The 19923-nt window shown below is 39.8% G+C and overlaps 1 protein-coding gene across 1 annotated transcript; it reads right to left on the bottom strand.

Moving 5' to 3' along the window:
* Positions 1 to 3677: 3677 nt before the first annotated feature.
* LOC121760717 (protein terminal ear1-like) lies at positions 3678 to 4819 on the bottom strand. Its single transcript, XM_042156346.1, has 4 exons — positions 4329 to 4819; positions 4142 to 4246; positions 3897 to 4047; positions 3678 to 3818 (listed from the first exon to the last, which is right to left on the bottom strand). Exons 1-4 carry the CDS (start codon positions 4817 to 4819, stop codon positions 3678 to 3680), a joined length of 888 nt encoding a protein of 295 aa, XP_042012280.1.
* Positions 4820 to 19923: the final 15104 nt, after the last annotated feature.

Genomic DNA, 19923 nt, shown 5'->3' with positions numbered 1-19923 from the left:
CTTATTTTAAAAGTTATGAAAAATGCTAAATTTCAGCAATAATTTATAATTTTTTCAACTAATTACCCTAAAAAATGATTTCATATTTTATAACTTTGACTCTCCGCTCTATCAATTCCAATACACTTAATCGTTCCTCTCCTACTTTTTCCATCTTCTTTATTCACCCTCAATTAATTAATTAATTAACAACACTTGAAATTTTTTCTTTTCTATTTTATTAATAGTATATTAAAAATCATGGAGTATCTTTTCCTACTAAAATTATTGATGAAAATAGTTATTGTCCATAGGAAAAATCATTTTTGAAATTTACACGAGTAAATCAAAAGCAAATCATCTATGAAACGCTGCTTCAAACTTTTTCCCTACTTTTTAATACTAAATGATGCTCCATGTAGTATAGTATTTTATATATCATCACCGAGCTTTGAGAAGAAGTAACCATTTAATTAGTTACTACTATTTTATTCAATTGAAAATAATTCCTATAATAAAATACTAACTATTAGTATTAAATGAATAAATTGTGTTTAAGAAACAGAATAAAAATATTTACAACAGAAAATATGTTTCAAAAAATACAATATAAAATAAAAGATCAAATCATTGTTAGAATTACAACAATTTTTAAGTTTCGCAATCGAATTTTATCGTACACCACTATTGAGTGTTTGAATAAAAAATTAGTACTCCCTCTATCCTAAAAAATAGATAAACTTAACACGAGTTTTAATGTATAATTAGAAAAGTAAGACAAATATGGAAAAAAAGTACTCCCTCAATGGAGTAGTAGATGGCATACTTTGGGAATGACACGAGATTTTAAGAGATATTTTATGTGTTATGTGGAGAGCGAAAATAATATATTTATATTAATATGAAAGAAAAATTTTTTTCCTAAAAAGAAAATGTGACATCTTTTGTAAGATAAATTAAAAAGGAAATGTGACATCTTTTGTAAGATAAATTAAAAAGAAAAGTGTGGCATCTATTATTAGATGAAGGCATTAAAAATAGAGGGAAAATGTAGTGAAAGTAGTGTTATTAGATTGTGGAATCCACATTATTAATGATGTGCGATTGATTAAAAAAATTCCATATTTAGATTTTGTCTAATTTTTGGAGATGACCTAAAATAGTAAAATTAGTCTTCTTTTAGATGGATGGAGTATTTTATAATTAAATATACATATCATATCACATAGAAACAAATGATTTTGAAGAAGTGTTGCGTTAGTGAATAAAATTATACTCTAACTAATTAAATGTAAATGGATACTTCTTTCTAAGATTAAATCCCCTCAAAGCTCGGTAATGTAACGATAATAAAATACTAAACACATCATTTAGTATTAAAAAGTAGGGAAAAAAGTTTGAAGCAGCGTTTTATTAGTATTTTGCTGCGTTTTGGTGCACCGTACTGTGTTTTTAAACACACCAGCGGATCCCTTCCCGTTAATTTGCGCTGTGTGCGCGTCAGAGAGAGAGAGAGAAAAAAAGGGGGGGAGGAATGGCTGCACACTGCTGAATGCAAATGATGATTATCTGTGAAAACAGCCACAATCGATGATAATTATACTACTCCATTTCTTTCTATAACTGACGAATAATTACGTCATTAGCACCGAGGGTATATTTTAATTAATTATAATGGAGTATATCAACTATGAACAGTCTTTTTTGGACAGGAATTTGAATTGCATGTGATTTTTCGAAATATAATAAATATTAATTCCTTTGATAAAATAAGATGCAAAAGAAAAGATCAAACATTCAAAATAAAGAATAAAAAAACTACTCCCAACTAAATAGATTAAATAAAAATTAAATAAAAATATAGATAAAAGATGAAACTCGATCGTACAAGTAGGTTTATGGGTTCCTAGTACGCCAAAGACGGAGGAATGGAGAGTTTTGCAAAAAGTGAGTAGAAAACTGGGTACACTGCAAAGCGTATGAAGAATCAAAGCAGTAACCCATAAGGGCATCCACTATAGGGGCGGCGCGCCGGCCGCCCCGTCGATCTATAGTACATAGAGCGTCCGCTCCGAGGCGGATGCCATTTTTGGGGCGGAAGGCCCTCCGGCGATAATGGTGCGAGGACGCACCGGTCACGCCTCGTCGCGCCGGCCGCCCCCGGAATTTTTTTTAATTATTTTCGAAAATTGTATTATAAATATCACTCCTCCACCACCCATTTTACACCATTTTCAAACACTCTCCATTAATTCACTCTCTACACTTTCACTCTAAAAAAATGCACGGTGGAGACGACGAATCACCCGACACCGACGAATCGGGATATGACGGCTATCCTTCCCAGCCGTGGGGTTGGAGTCAAACTCCCCCTCCGTGGGGATCGAGTCCAACTCCTCCATCTCAGCCGTAGAGGTCGAGTCCCACGCCCCAACCTTTTCAGAGGAATTTGAGTCGCTCGATGTTTGGAGATTACAGACCCAACCTGGACGCGCTTAACCATCAGCGGCCGAAGACCCCTTTCCATTCCAGTCAATCTCCTTTCACCGATGCAGATCGAGACGCACTGGAGACGATGATGGGTCTCCTCAGTCCGGGCGTACCGGATACGCCGACAGCACGCTTGGATACGCCGGTTCCGACGAGAGTCGGCGGGTCCGGTGGGGCGGGTGGAAGCAGTGGCGGCGGGGGCGGTGGAAGAGGCGGCAGCCGCGGTGGCAGTGGCGGCGGCAGCGAGGCGGCGGCGCCGGCAGCCGGCGGTGGACGGGCCACGCACTACACCAAAGCGGAGTCCATTGCTGTGGCGCGGGCGTGGGATGCCGTCACATCGGATGCCCTATATGATGATATCTAAAAGCAAGGTCATTAATTTCAGAATATTATATGGTCCCTATACATATTACTTTTGAAAATACATCTGATCTTCTTTCCACGAATAAGGATTTCATTTAATAGCTTAGTTTAACGGGACAACACAGTCCAGTCTCAGACTGTCTAGAGTTGCAATATATGGAAAGGAAAAACTTGATCAAATCGACAAAATCAACAAAAGTTGAAAATGAAATATTCTTCATTACCAACAAAACAGATTTACATAGAAGACAGAAATGTAGCAAACCCTAAAAATCAAAGAGGTGGACCTCACCACCTGCCATGTCATCAGCGCAGGTGCCCAAATCCACACCCCTTTTTCCCCAACAGAAACCCTAAAATTTGCTTTGCCTCTCACATTTTCCTATCTACTACTAGTATGATTCAAGAGTTTTGCCACAATTTGGAAAAATGGACACAACTCAAAACTTGTAAGACTATGCTAAAATTGCAAGTCAAATCACAGACTTAATATCACTCCTTTAGCATTTTTAACACAATCTTTCAATCTCATAGCACAATAAGGCTGATGATTCTGAATTTCTGATCTTATCAGAATCATGGCAACTGTGCTAGAAATAAAAGAGCATATTAAAATTGCAAAATTAGTGATTAATTAAGCAATTTAAGATGCAATTAAGGTTAGAAACAATGCTGCATAGCCATCGAATCAAGAGAAGCGCAGATCTAGTGAAAAGATGGTTGTCACCGATCTGCACCTCCCAAGATTTTAGGAAGCAACAAAAAAAGCACAGGCAACGAGGAATAAACACTAGAACACACCAACCAGTTTTAGCCTAGCTAATGATTAATCAGCAACGGGCAGCCTATCGCCTGTTCCCGACGATGGTCAGCTCCACGGGCTGCCCGAGGCCATCCCTTGCCGGGGTGAAGCACACAGGGAGATACTCATCGCTTTCACACTCGAACATTGACTTGGAAAAATGCCTCACTAGCTCTTCCTTGCCCTATATATATACACAAAATTTCTCACATTAATTTCTTATATATTTTGATATTGAATTTGAATTTGATATTAAGAGTACCTGGATCTTGGCGCAGACGATCTCGATACTTCTCTTCCATTTCGATCGGGGAAGAAAATCCCAATTTGCTAGGTGCATGTTGTCGTAGAATTTCCACACAGCGCTGGAGCTGGTGAAGTTCACAAATGCGAAGCCTCTGCTTCTCCTAGTCCTTTTTTACACAACATATAAGTGAGTTTTTTTTATTATTATTTAGTGAAATTTAGTAAATAAATAAACCTAGCTTGAAGGATAGAGTAACACACCTAAAATCAATTGGAAGGTATAAGAAATCGTAAGCATATGGCATGGGAGATTTCTGATTTTCCATCAGGCAGAAGTCATCAAGCATTCCGATAAGCTCTTTTCGACTACACAGAGAGAGAAAGTTAGAAAGAGGTTGAAATCAAACATTCAACTCTAAAAAGAGGGAGAGGGTTTTGAAGTAAAAACCGGCAATTGTAAGGGATATTCCTGATCATGATAGTAGTGGCATCTTGATCACGCTGGAGAGGCGTGATTTGGTGCTTATTATCCACATTGTGCATGCTCCGATTCGAAAATTGCTCACACTGTGGTCTCTCTCCCCCTCTCGCAAACCCTCTTCTCTCTCTACCTGATCTCTCCCTCCCAGACACTCTCCCTCTTCCCCGCCGCGAGTAGCCTCTCCCTAGTTGGGCATTCCGAGGCGGAGGTGGGGTTGTGGAAGCTTGGTGTTGAGGGGTGGGGCGGTAGGTGGAGGGGTGAAATTGTTGTCGAGTGTTGTGCGAGGTTGTGGGTAGGTATGAGAGGATTTGATGTGGTAAGAAAAACGGAGATGGTGGAGTGGAGAGCGGCGGGAGGAAGGAAGGAGCCGCGGCGTGTGGGGAAGGGGTGACTCCGGATGGTATAGGGTTGTATTCGGGTGCGAAAGGGTTGAGTGTTTTTGCAGTTCGAGGTATCATGGTAGTATGAAAATTGGGAAGAGAGAAGATGGGTTTATTAGGAGGGAAAGATGGATTGAGGAGGGAAAAAGGGAAAAATCAAGAGACGTTTCGGGACTGGGGAGTAATAAAGTACTATTAGAGTATCCACTATAGGCGGACCGCCTCAATAGCCTCGTCCTTTTTTTGTCCACGACCTCAATTTATTTGTCCGCGCTAAGCATGCACAAACTGAACCGGCCCGGCGATTAACCGCCAGTTCGGGCCTGTAAGTTAACCACCAGTTCAGGCCCGCCGGTTCATGAACCGGAACCGGCGGTTTGAACCGTCCGAAGGGTTCGCGGTTCAGGCGGGCCGGTTCAGGGTCGAGGGATTATTGAACCGTGAACCGGCGGTTCAACGGTTCCAACGGCGGATTCCGGCTAGGGCACACCGGTTTGAACCGCCAGTTCCGGTGACTTTTCAGGTGGCAGGTCGTAGGGTGCACGTCGTAGGCCTGAAAATCGGTCAGAAACCGGTGATTTCCGTCAGAAAACCGTGGACTGAACCGCCGGTTTATGGTTGAACCGCCGGTTCAGGCGGTAAACAGCCGGTTTCGGTCGAATTTGAAATTTCAAATTTTTTTTTCCTTCTAATTTCACTCCTATAAATACCCCACTTCCCACTCATTTTTACTCATCACATTCTTGTGTTAACAAGGATTTCATTCTCAATCTATATTTTTATATTCTCTCCTCATTCTCTCTAATTGCTCAACTTGTTTATAGTTACTAGTTACTACTTACTACTATATTTGTTGTTGTGCTCGTAATTTACCACTTATTCCATACTCCATATTCAATCCATACTACTTTCATTTATCACTATGTCTTCTTCTCGTGGTGGACCGGGACATGGTGATCGGGGGCAAGGGAATTGCCCAAGATCAAAGTACTAGTCGTCCCTCAAAATCAAGGCGACCTAGTCCTCGAGAAGTTATGGAAGAGGTTTCCCGAGTGGCAGCTGGACGCATGCAAGTAAGTAATGAAAAATTATTTTTACAATTCATAATTTCATAAGATTGAGTTTTTTAATTTTTTTGTGTTCCTAATTAAACTTCAACTTATATTATATTTATAGATAGAAGAAGATCATAGGATAGTCATGCTACTTGCTGAAATGCATCAAGGTGGGGGCGGGGGTGGTGGTTCCCAACAAATGACGAGTACGACGTGTCTATATCATCGGACTCGGACAACAACGATGATAGATCTCATTCTCGTATTCCATCTAGCACCGGCGGAAAGGGGGAGGTGTCTCCCCCTCCACCCCCTAACACGGCAAAAGCTTTGAAATCTGATATTTTTGTCAAACACTACAAGAAGGTCCCGGTGGTGATTACAAGTCCTCATGATCCGCACTCTCAAGAAGAGACATCGGCGTTTCATGCGTATTGCAACTATTGTGATAAAGTCTACAAATTCTCGAGTGGTGGGGGATATGGCACCCTCCGTCGCCATTTGGTGACAAAGCATCCGGTAGAATGCGGCACTACCTCTACCCAAACCCAACTAAACTTCCAACCTGGTGGCTCGGGTTCGTCAGGTACGCCTCTTTTTAAATATGATCAAAAATAAATTTCTGATGTTATGACTAGATGGGCGGCAATAAAGCATTTTCCTTTTAACGTTTATGATGACAAAAAATTTGAGGTTACTATGCAAAGTGGTTTAAACGTAGCTATCAAAAGAATAGGGCGAATGACCGTTCAACGATCTACCGTTAGGCAATGTCTAGAGAAAAAGGTTGAATTATCACGTTATTTAGTTAACTTGGGTCACAAAGTGAACATTTGCTCAGATGTGTGGACTGATTGTTTTAACCGGTATTCATACATGGGCATTACGGTTCACTTTGTGGACAATAGTTGGACTTTAAACAAGCTTTTAATAGGTTTTAGAGAATTTGAATCTCCACGCACTGCACCCGAAATTGCTTCTTTGATTATACAAGTTTTGAATGAGTTTCAATTATGCAACAAGATATTTTCTATTGGTTTTAATAATGCAACTGCTAACACCGCAAGTATTAGCGATTTGATTGCGGCTTGTCCTCCGGTAATTGGAGGTAAGTATATTCATCAAAGATGCATATGTCATATTTTAAATTTATGTGTACAAGATGTGCTTGAATTATGGCAAAAGCGTGTTAGTCCTATTAGAACTGCAGTTAGTTAAATTCATCAAAAGCCGGCTATTAGCAAAGCATGGAAGAAATATTGCCATCAAAAGAATGTTAGATATACGAATCTTACTATGGATGTGTCTCATAGATCGAATTCGACATATGATTGTCTGAATTCTACTTTGACGCATAAAGATTCTTTATGTGATTTTTATAGAACCTATCCCGTTCATGATTTATATCTTTCGCATATGATTTATACAAAGCGTGGCTTTATTTAAATTGTTCAAATATTTCAAAAATGCTACTGTTGAATTATCGGGTGTTTATTACTGCATTGTTGTTCGTGTTTTAGAGCATTGCATGTATATATCACTTGGTTTTAAAACTGCAATGAAAAATGCTTCCTCTTCACCTGAATTAATGTGTGTTTTATATTATATGATTGAAAAATGGCTTAAGTATTTCAGTGAGATTCCAACCGTATTTTTGATTGCAAAGGTATTGGATCCAAAATGAAAATTAGCCGGTACCTCTAGGATTTTATATTTTTATTATAACAATTTGAGTTCTATTGAACTTGGCTCCCTTCAAGCAATCCAATCCTATACCAGTGACGAATTTGGAGTAGTCCTCTCAGAAACATTTCAAATACCTCCCGGACCGGTCCATTATCCAACAAACCCTCGAGTTTAACTTGCGCGCTCTCTACACCGAATATGAAACCAAATATAACACTACCCACCAAGTCAGAACACCCCCCTCCTCCACAACATAACTGTGGCTTCGCATTTCTAGCCGATTATGATAACCCCGATGCGCAATCCCAATTAGTCGACCTATACAGCTACAGCACCGGCGGAAGGTCCTCAGGTATGGTGAGTGAATTAGATTTATATTTCGATTCACTCTTTTCCTTTGGTGATGAAGGTCCTACTCCTCCCACCCAAATCGTCGTACTCGATTGGTGGGGAACCCACGAGAAAGATTTTTCCATCCTTGCGTCAATGGCCAAGGAGATTTTTTCTGTTCCGGCTTCCACTGCCGCCGTCGAGTCCGCTTTTAGTGTTGGCTAGCGTGTGTTGGATGAATCAAGAAGTAAGCTCTCGGCAAAAAATATGGAAGCCGTGATGTTACTTGATGATTGGGCCAAAGCTGAAGTCCGAGAACAAGAAAATGATTGGGATGATCGTCAGGAGGGATCACAAGATGAATTCACCAGGGATGAATCATAGGCCAACCATCAACCGCCGTCGGCCAAGTCAAATAGGTAAGTAAGGTAAGAGAACTACATGGGCTTTGATTCCCTAATGCAAATGAGCATTGGGGATACGTATGCACCTCAACTTAAATTTTAAATTTAAGTTGGGCTCAAGTCCTTTTTCCTTTATTTCTTTTTTTTCCCATTTGTTCCTACTTTAAAAATATGCAAATACAATTACATAATTGTATTTGTATATACTCTAGTCGATGAAGTAGATTTCTCTATACGGCTAAATCCGGAAAACTTTTGACAATTCTACTATAATTGTTGATTGTTAGAATAAACTCAACATTTAAAGGTAAATTGCTAAAGGTGTCCTTAATTTAGTTATGTAGAAAGATCTCTTTCGCTGATTAAGAGTATATATACTTATAAGTTTTTTTTATAAGAACTTCTGCGTCTTTTTTGTCATTTGTAATTAGCTTCGTTGTTGACTAGTACTCTCGTTTGTATTTAAATTTTTGTTTAAGACTTCAAGACCTCAAGGTTTTTTCGATTTGTAATTGTTGTAAACGTGTCATCTCAATTAAATTGCAACTTTCATCGTATTTTTTTTAATTTTATTTACGCACATTTCATACATAAACAAATAAAAATAATGCAAAAAAAGGACTAACCGCCGAACCGGCCCGAAACCGGCGGTTCAGGCCGCAAACCGGCGGTTTTGAACCGCCACGTAAACCGCCATTTTTTTGAACCGGAACCGCCAGAACCCTTGGCAGGCCGGTTCCGGTTCATGCATATGATGAGCCGTGAACCGCTGGTTCATGAACCGGAACCGGCGGTTCCGAACCGTTGTGCATGCCTAGTTCGCGCCCATAAAAAAATTTGTCCGCAGCTATAAGGTGGACACTTCCAATAGCCCCAAAATTTTTAGCCACTTATCATTTTATTTTTTTCGTCTATATTAAATCAATTAAAATTAACGGAATGTAAATAATTAGAAATCGAGGTAATTGGGTCCGAATATTTGTTATATTGGAAACGGTAAAATTATACAGTGAACATTTAAAAACAATACAAATAAAATGGGTGGTGGTGGAGTGGTATTTATAGTAGAATTTTCAAAAAAAAATTAATGGGGGCGGCCGGCGCGCCTATAGGCGCGGCGATCGGGGACCGGCGCGTCCTCGCACATAACTCGCCGGAGTGCCGTCCGCCCCAACAAAAATCTTCTGCCCCGGGGCGAACGCTCCTTCCACTATAGGCCGGCGGGGCGATATCGGAATGGGGGCGACCCGCGCGCCGCCCCTATAGTAGACACCCTTAGTCTCCCGTTCGGAACTGGAGTTCAATTGAACTAGAACAAAGATATTTGTTGAATTAATTTTATTGTCGTACAGTATTTTCTGTACAAAATTTACTCCGACGCTCTTTTTGTTTATTCACTTTTCCATCCTTTCTTAAAATTAGTCTCTATTTATTTGTCATTTTCTAACAAATTGGATATCATTTTTTATCAATTTTAACTATTTTTTTTACTATACTGTTACTTTATTATCAATTAAAACCGGTGCAAGAGGGGATGGTTGACATGGTACTTTTAAGCCGTATATATTGCTACCGTATACTTCAATTTTAAAAAAAATGGATGAATGAAAGATAGAGTATTTGATTGTGTAAAAAATTATAGATAGAAGACTAAAGTCCCAAAATGGTCCTTAACATATTGCGTTTTTTTAATTTTGGTCCAAAACATTATTTTTTGAATTATTTGGTCCCTCACATTTGAAATCGGATCACATTTGGTCCATTTTGGACGGTTCCGTCAAATGACGGCTTTCTAATCCGTCACTAAATCTGTCACTAATCCGTCACTAAATCTGTCACTAATCCGTCACTAATCCTCACAGAAGGCAGCTACAAGACTATCATCCGCACTTCCTACCTCGGCCAGCACATCACCGCCGGCACCGATCCCGGCTAGCGCTCCTTCTCCGGCACCGCCATCTCCCTCGCCGGAAACGACAACGTCGTCTCCGACGTCATCATCTTCTCCGCGCAGACTGGAATCCTCCTCTCCGCCGTCCACGCTCGCTCTCGCCACCGTCGTCTTCACCGCCATTCCTTTGACGCTGTTCCGCTCGATCGCGACCTGATCCAATTGATCGAATTTACCCTCCATCTGCACGATCTCGATCCCCTTATCGCTGCCGTGTTGTCGACGACGGTGACGCCGCTCGTCACTCCTTTCACCGATTTGAGCAGAATAAACGCATCGCCGAGGAAGAACGTGTTCGCGACGGTGAGCTGCACCGGATCCTCGGCGACGATTCCGGTGTAATCCAAATACGAATCGACGATCCGCATCTGCGCGAGGCCGGGGAGCTGGACGTAGATCCCGACGCCGCCGAATCCGGTGGCCTTGTTGTAGCAGTGGACGCCGGAGATCAAATTCGCCTGGCCGGAGACACCGACGGAACCAGCATAGGGCCAAACCCCCGCTCCAGCGGGGGCTTGCCTGGCACCGACCGCCCATTTATACATAGGAGAGTTGAAGTGGTGGCAGGGGAAGGGAGAGGGGCGCAGTGCAGAAAGAAAGGGGAGACGGAAATGGGAGAGAAGAGGGGGTGCGCAGAGGAGGGAGAAAAAAAAAGTTTTCTACTACTATTTCTATTTGTTAGAGCATCTCCAATAAGCACAGACGTCAAATAGCCATCAAATAGCCTTCACACTGCCACATCATCAGCACTACAATTCTCCTGCCACATCAGCTTGCCACATCAACTGGACATCAAATAGCCCTCACATAGCCTTCACACTACCTATCCACATCACTAATAACAATTATATAATCTAATTTACAATCGTATCAACATACGGAATTTAATTTACGAGACAAATACGGGAAATTCGAATAATACTATTAAAATTTAGAAAGTACATTAATTTTTAAAAAAGTACAATAATTTAAAAAAAGTACAAAAATTAAAAAGTGCAACATAAAACATTCAAGGATATCTCTATAAAAGAGAGACAACCTAGAATGATTTTTTCCCACATCGAATGTGGAACATAAAACATTCAAAGATATCTCTATAAAAGAGAGACAACCTATAATGATTTTTGTCCCACATCGAATGTGAAACATAAAACATTCAAGGATGTCTCTATAAAAGAGAGGTCCCACATCGAATGTGGAACATAAAACATTCAAGGATATCTCTATAAAAGAGAGACAACCTAGAATGATTTTTGTCCCACATCGAATGTGGAACATAAAACATTCAAGGATGTCTCTATAAAAGAGAGACAACATAGAATGATTTTTGTCCCACATCGAATGTGGAACATAAAACATTCAAGGATGTCTCTATAAAAGAGAGACAACCTAGAATGATTTTTGTCCCACATCGAATGTGAAACATAAAACATTCAAGGATGTCTCTATAAAAGAGAGACAACCTAGAATGATTTTTGTCCCACATCGAATGTGGTACATAAAACATTCAAGGATATCTCTATAAAAGAGAGACAACCTAGAATGATTTTTGTCCCACATCGAATGTGAAACATAAAACATTCAAGGATGTCTCTATAAAAGAGAGACTACCTAGAGTGGTTTTTGTCCCACATCGAATGTGGAACATAAAACATTCAAGGATGTCTCTATAAAAGAGAGACAACCTAGAATGGTTTCATAATTCGCAAGCCCATTAAATATATATGGGCTATTACGAATTTCTTGTATAAATTTATTTGTAAAAATTGTTTTTAAATATTAAAAACAATTTTCATAAATAAATAGTATTTTTTTTAAAAAAAATTTAAATTTGAATTTTTAAAATTCGAATTTAAAAAAATTAAAAATTTGACGCCGATTTGGCGCCGATCCGGGACTCACAATGGCGCCCGTGAGGATCGGCGTCAGCGCGGGAATCGGCATGGCGACGTCGATTTTGACGCCGATTTCGCCCACGCCGGTTCCAATGGTTCGGCGTCAAACCGGCGTGGGCGAAAAATCGGCGTCGCGGTGGTGACGCCGGTTATTGGAGATGCTCTAAAATTTTCAGGAAATTTTTGGAGTAATCTAATCTCACGAGACTCTAGGGATATTTTTAATTTTTAAAATTTTATTCATTCTTATAAAGCTTCTTATATTTTTATAAAGTCATTAAATGTTTGCATTTAAAGTAATAAAATATTGTATTATCTTCTATTTATAATTTATTTAATTATTTTATACTATTTTCTAATTGTAGTATAATATCATAATCTCTGAATATTAGTGACGGATTATTGACAGATTTAGTGACGGATTTGTGACATATCAGAAAGCCGCCAAATATTTGATGGAACCGTCCAAAATGGACCAAATGTGATCCGATTTCAAATGTGAGGGACCAAATAATTCAAAAGATAATGTTTTGGACCAAAATAAAAAAAACGCAATATGTTAAGGACTATTTTGGGACTTTGGTCTAGATCGAATAAGATATTTATAGTTGAGGTTGTGAAAATTGGAGGAGGAATATAAAGCCCAACTCGCGGAGGAGGCAAATGGCTTCCGACGTCTTCTTATTGGTCTAGAGGGGAGGGCGCATGGCAGAACAGGTCGTCTTTCCTCACTCACGTTTCCAACGCATTCCCCGCCAGAGCATAACGAAAAACTTGTGTGATACTATATTATAAGTACTTGAATAATGTATACAATAATAAAATATCGCCATATAATGATAAAATGTTTGATAAGTTCCAAGCCAACTTTCTATTAATATTAATACTAGTAGTCTAGTACTCCTAGTATTTATTTTGATATTGAATTTCACATTAAAACATGTCGCTTTATGTATAATACTAGCACTATCGTTTTTTTCATTTTAAAGTTTTATTGACATAAGAAAAAGATAGATTATTTTCAGTACAATATGTGAACTGTGAAGGACTAAAACTATTAATTTAATATAGATATTGGATATTATCACTATAGTAAAAGCTCAAATAATCACGTATTTATAGTACTTAGAGCATCAGCAACACTCTCTTATCCGTCTCTTATCTCGTCCCGGAGAGATGAGACGGATAAGAGACGGCGTTGCAGCCTTCCGTCTCCATCCCGTCTCGGAGAGACGCTCATCCCGGAGGGATGGCTCGCGAGACGTCTCGCCACACGCGTTGGCGACGTGGCGAGCTCCGGTTCGTCCGTGACGCCCACTCGCCGGCCGGCGAGTGGGCGTCGTTTTTATCCGAACAAATGTTTTTTTTTAAATTCAGGAAAAATTCAAAAATTTTAAAAAAATCCCAAAAAATATACTAGCCGTTTATAGCCGTTTTTTGCAAATTTTTAATTTTTTAAATTTTTTAAGCCTCCACAATCGCTTCTATAAATATCAAATCATTCCCACAAATTAATCCACTATAAAAAAATATGTATTTTTTATTTAAATTATGTATTTTTAATTTTTTTAAGGATTTTATTAATGAGGTTTTTATTTTTTTTAGAATTTTAAGTTGTAATTTTATTTTATTTAATGAAGTGTGTTTTTATTAATTGAATTTGTTGGAAATAAAAATAAAAAATGAAATTGAATGAATAGTTAGGAGATGAGATGGTTAAGAGACGGATAAGAGATGGAGGGTTGCAGGTTCGGTCTTTTAGTTAAGAGATGGAGTGAAAAGTACAGTGGGGCCTATGAATAGTTAAGAGATGAGACGGATAAAAGACAGCGTTGCGGATGGCCTTAGGCCACCCGCAACGCGTCACGTGGGTGGCTCGTAACCCGTCACGTCGGGACGAGACGGCGGCGAGACGCGTTGCAGCGTACCGTCTCGTCCCCAGCCCGCCGAGCGTCTTGTCCCGCCGAGACGGATGGCGAGCCGTCTCGCCGCGCGCCCGCGCGACGTGGTGCGCTCCAGCGCCATGCGTGACGCCCACTCGCATGCCCGTGAGTGGGAATCGTCACGCTGATGCAATAAATCATTTTTTTAAAATTTGAATTTAAAAAATAAAAAAAATTCGAAAAACAATAATATTACCATTTTTTCGACTGTTTTTTCTTTTTTTTTTTTTTTTATTTTTTTCCTCTATAAATACTTCTAATTCATCCTCATTTCACACACAAATACACATCTATTCTTCCCAAATCATCTCCATTTCCTCTCCAATTTTCATCTAACCTCTCATCACAAAATGTCTGGCGACGGAAACTCTGGCGGTGGCGGTGGCAGCTCCGACGGGTTTGACATCAACGCGTTCGGCGACTGGGGGGCATGTACAATGTCCTGGGTGGTGGTTCCGGTTCGTCGACACCGGGCAGCCAGGGTTCGTCGACGTCGGGGGGTACCAACCACCCCATTTTGATATGGATGCATACGCCCGTCCCTCTGCCCCGAGGTATTCGCAGAGATTATCCCAGATTCGGGAGGATTATTCGGTTGAACCCACTCCGGAAGGAGACCGAGGCGGTGGAAGCTCCAGGGCGGAGGCGGAGGCGGACGAGGAGGAGGATCTAGGCCGGCATCCGTACAACCCCAAGGAAACGCTGGCTATGTACAACGACTGGATCAGCGTCTAGTACGATCACATCGTCGGGAATCAACAATCTCGGAAGTGCTTCTGGGAAAAGGTCACTGAGGCCTACCACGAGATTAAGCCGAAGGGGTCCCACCGCCGCACATTTAAGATGCTCCGTGCTCACTTTGACCGAGTCGACAGAGAGTCAAAAAATTCTACGCCATCTACAAGAGTGAAGGGCTCATTACCAAAGCGGAGCCATGGGAGTCGACATTCTGAGGTCGGCTTTGTGAGTCAACTTCGACGACACAGCCAAACAATTCAAACATGTCGATGTTTGGGAGGTCGTCAAAGGACGAGGAAAGGTGGGCCGGCGGTGTCCGGTCCAGCTCGGGCTCGACCTCGAAGCGCACGTAGCACACGGCGGGTGGCCAATACTCGTCTAGTGAGGGCGGTTCGGGCAGCGCCGCACAAGAGTTTGCCTCCCAGAAGGTTGAGGGCACGACAGACGATGCCGGGGGGTCCTCCCATGGGCGTCGTCGGCCGCAAGGGAGAAATGCGGAGAAGGCGGCTAGAGGGAGGAGGGGCCGAGCCGAATCAAGCCAGGCGGGCTCGGGCTCGAGGGCACCCTCGAACTCCCTAATGTCTATGTACATGACCGCCACAATGGCGGACACTTCACGCATGACGCCTCCCCAATACCAAGCCTATCTTGCCGGAATTGAGTTTATGGCAAGACAACTTGGTATTCCGCCTCCAGGTGGCTTCAGTGCACCTCCACCGCCTTCGGGGGATGATTCGCTGGTGGAGTAGTTTTTTTTATTTTCTATAAAATTGTATTTTAAATTATGTAATTTTTTTTTAGGATTTTAATTATGTGTTTTTTTTTATTTTTTAAATTTTAAGTTGTATTTTTATTTTATGATGTAATTTTATTTTATTTAATGAAGTGTGTTTTTTATTAATTGAATTTGTTGGAAATAAAAATAGAAAATGAAAGTGAATGAATAGTAATTTAAGAGATGGTTAATAGACGGATAAGAGATGGAGGATTGCAGGTTCTGTCCCTTAGTTAAGAGATTGAGTAAAAAGTATAGTGAGATCCAAGAATAGTAATTTAAGAGACGGATAAGAGACAGCGTTGCAGATGACCTTATAAAACTTTTTTTACTCTCGTTTACTACATTATTTTTTTAAAACACGGCATGGCCAGTGTATTATTAGGTGAGGGCAAAAATTTATGGGCTTCAGATACTCTTTGGGCCCAATCTATCAGTACTATTCAAAAGTACCCAACCCATTACAAATATACATTTTAGTTATATAATGATATATATAAATTAATATGCATAAATAAATTAAAATGAAAAGGTTCATTTAAATAAACTTATATAAATTTTAAAAATATTCGTACAAATTTCAAACCATATACTTAATGAGTATCAATTTTCGAGAACATTTCATTCATGGGGATGAGTTGTCCACTTACAAGTATTGATGCAATGTCCAGCTATATAAAAATTAAACCATATCGACTGTAACAATATATATAAAGAAATCTGAAATATATTTCAATGTGCTTTTCTAACTTTTAAGCCATATACTTAAAAATGAAAATATAGAGTTTTTCTTAAATTTTAATCCGAATTCAGTATCGATGATAATTTTTTTTATTGTATTTCTTGGTCATTTTTAAGTCGCATTTGGAGAATTTTTTTTATCAATTAGATATTATATGAACCGACTGAAAAAGTTATTTTTCATTAAACACCATGTTGCATCCACGTTTAGGACATTTATATTGTACTTTCAATCAATAATTACATCTCATTTATAATTATTGAGCACAACGTCATCGAATTACTTGTGTAGCATCCAATATTCATATTTTAAATATTAGTAATATATACAAGGTATATATCATAAATATTATTACTCTAGATGAATCAACCCGAATCCACAAATAAAATGGATTAAATGAATAAAATATCATTCCTTGTAATTTGGTTTGGTCCCAACAAAATAATAAGGGGTATATTTTTCTCATGTGGAGTACTTGAGTAGGTTTCGTTGGTCATAAAATAAGTTTGCCATCTAGCTTACTTAATGAAGCATGTCCGCTTTTATGTGTTAGCATTAATTTTCATTAACTAGTTTTAGTTCGATTTTAACTAAAACGTCTAAAATCTGTCTACTTAACAACACCCTACTTATCTTATAATTCGCTTTTATTGTCGGTATTATGTTATCGTGACACGAAATTATTTATTTATAAATATACTATACATATGTCAAATGTAAAATGTTATATTTAATTGGATTCTAAATAGTAATAGTTTGGTTAGTTGAAGAAGGCCCATCTTCCGACATGTCATTAAACAATTCATAAATACATCTCACCTTTTTGCCGCAAAGGTTTCCCTAATCGATCTTAGGATAAAGGTTGCCTTTGTTAAATGTGCTTTTGTTGGATATATTCAAGCATATTACATTAAGGAATATTATGACACTTGTTTTTTAGATGCTAGGGAGTATGATACATGGGAACCCCGCAACTTATAAGTTGTCAATTGTCATTCGATAATTAGATGTGAATGATTTTGATAAGCATATATGTGTCAATTATTGAAATATAAGCATGTGTATAAAAAGTGCTAGAAAAAGAATTACTACTACATTTTAATCACGCACATGTAATTTTATGATATTTTCACTTTATAAAAATATAAAAAGATCGAAGTCCAGTCGACACTCATCTCCCCAGATAAAAATGAAAAAGCAATACTCCATTTCAATAATAAAAAAAAAAGATAGATCGAATCCTGCTACCTCTAGTAGCCGCAAACAATACATACATGTACTGCATAATATGATATAGAAATGACTTATAAAATAAAATTTATTAAAGCTTATCAACATATTAAAGTTTGATTATTGAGCTTGTAAATATTCAATCCATTATATCAGGCCATCCGCAACGCTATCACTTATCCGTCCCTTAGCAGTCCTTTAAATTACTATTCATGGGCCCCACTGTACTTTTTTACTTCATCTCTTAACTAAGGGACGGAACCTGCAACCCTTAACCGTCCCTTAAATTACTATTCATTCAATTTCATTTTTTATTTTTATTTCCAACCAAATTCAATTAAAAAAAACACACTTCATTAAAAACAAAATAAAATTACAACATAAAATAAAAATACAACTTAAAATAAATAAAATAAAAAAAACACTTAATTAAAATCCTAAAAAATAAAAATGACATAATTTAAAATATAATTTTAAAGAAAATAAAAAAAACTACTCCGCAGGCGAATCATCCCTGAAGGCGGTGGAGGTGCACTGAAGCCGTGAGGATGCGGAATGTCAAGTTGTGCTGCCATAAACGCAATTCCGTTAAGATAGGCTTGGTATTGAGGAGGAGTCATGCGGGAAGTGTCCGCCATTGTGGCGGTCATGTACATGGACATAAGGGAGTTCGAGGGTCCCCCCGAGCCCGAGCCCGCCTGGCTTGATTCGGCTCGGCCCCTCCTCCCTCTAGCCTCCTTCGCCGCATTTATCCCTTGCGGCCGACGGCGCCCACGGGAGGACCCCCCGGCATCGTCTGCCGGGGCCTCAACCTCCTGAAGGGCAAACTCTTGTGGGGCGCTGCCCGAACCGCCCTCACTAAACGAGTATTGGCCACCCGCTGTGTGCTTCGTGCGCTTCGAGGTCGAGCCCGAGCTGGAATGGACACCGTCGGCCCACCTTTCCTCGTCTTTGACGACCTCCCAAACATCGACATATTTGAATTGTTTGCCGGTGTCGTCGAAGTAGACTCGCAGAGCCGACCTCAGAATGTCGGCTCCCATGACTCCGCTTTGGTAATGAGCCGCTTCATTCTTGTGGATGGCGCAGAATATTTTGACCTCTCTGTCGACTCGGTCAAAGTGAGCGCGGAGCATCTTATATGTGCAGCGGTGGGACCCCTTCGGCTTAATCTCGTGGTAGGCCTCGGTGACCTCTTCCCAGAAGCACTTTCGGGATTGTTGATTCCCGACAATGGGATCGTACGAGACGTTGATCCAGGCGTTGTACACCGCTAGCGTTTCTTTGGGGCCATATGGATGCCGATCTAGATCCTCCTCCTCCTCCTCGTCTGCCTCCGCCTCCGCCTCCGCCTTCTTCCGGAGTGGGATCAACGGAATAATCCTCCTGAATCTGGGATAATCCCTGCGAATACCTCGGGGCGGAGGGACGGACGTATGCATCCACATCAAAATGGGGTGGTTGGTACCCCCCGGCGTCGACGAACCGGAAGCACCACCGAGGACATTGTACATGCCCCCCAGTCGCCGAACGCGTTGATGTCGAACCCGCCGGAGCCGCCACCGCCACAGTTTCGTCGCCGGACATTTTGTGATGAGAGGTTAGATGAAAATTTGAGAGGAAATGGAGATGATTTGGGAAGAATAGATGTGTATTTGTGTGTGAAACGAGGATGAATTAGGAGTATTTACCGTTTTTCATTTTTTGGTTTTTTTTATTTAATTCAAATTTTTAAAAAAAATGAATTATTGCGTCAGCGTGACGATGCCCACTTGCGGGCCGACGAGTGGGCGTCACGTCGCCTCGCCATTAGTCACGGCGGGACGGAACGCGGAACGGACTGAGGACGAGACGGGGCGCTACAACGCGTCACGCCGCCTTCTCGTCCCTTCGTGACGGAATATGGGCCATCCCCGTGAATCGTTACGGGTGGCCTCAGGTAAGTCATTTTAAATGAACAGACACGAAAGTACAATGTCGTCCCCCTTTTATTTTCATATTGTCGGCAGGTAACCAAGTAAGATAATCTTGTTTGTAACTTATAAAAGACCAAGCAAATTACTATTATTATTATTAGTAGTATTAATCAGTTATTAATTCCAATCCTATGGTTTATTCATATATTCAAATATTTTACTTGACATTTTTTTTGATATTATTGGTTATATATTAAATCTGAAAATTCTATAGTCTAGATTTTTATTTGTATTAGTAGTAATTTGCAGTATAGTATAATCCTAAAATTGACACTATCAAATCCTAAAATTTTAAAGTTTACTCATGGTATCTATACGGGAAGAGATAAATGGAAAAATTAAAGAGCAATGACTATCATATTAATCTATTTTCATAAAAATTTATTTTATAGTGGGAAGATAATTTGAGAAGGTATTATACATTTTTCAATTTTAGAAAAATATCTTTACCTTTTAC

This window comes from Salvia splendens, chromosome 13, assembly GCF_004379255.2.
Source record: "Salvia splendens isolate huo1 chromosome 13, SspV2, whole genome shotgun sequence".
NCBI lineage: Eukaryota > Viridiplantae > Streptophyta > Magnoliopsida > Lamiales > Lamiaceae > Salvia > Salvia splendens.
Note: the sequence above shows the minus strand (reverse complement) of the source record. Positions and strands in the feature narration are given on the sequence as shown.

Excerpts from the sequence above, each read along its gene's own strand:
- LOC121760717 (XM_042156346.1), bottom strand. The coding sequence starts at position 4,819 with ATGATACCTCGAACTGCAAAAACACTCAACCCTTTCGCACCCGAATAC. Across the intron at positions 4,048-4,141 it reads TACCTTCCAATTGATTTTAG|GACTAGGAGAAGCAGAGGCT; the intron begins GTGTGTTACTCT and ends TGTGTAAAAAAG. Across the intron at positions 3,819-3,896 it reads TCGTCTGCGCCAAGATCCAG|GGCAAGGAAGAGCTAGTGAG; the intron begins GTACTCTTAATA and ends GTATATATATAG.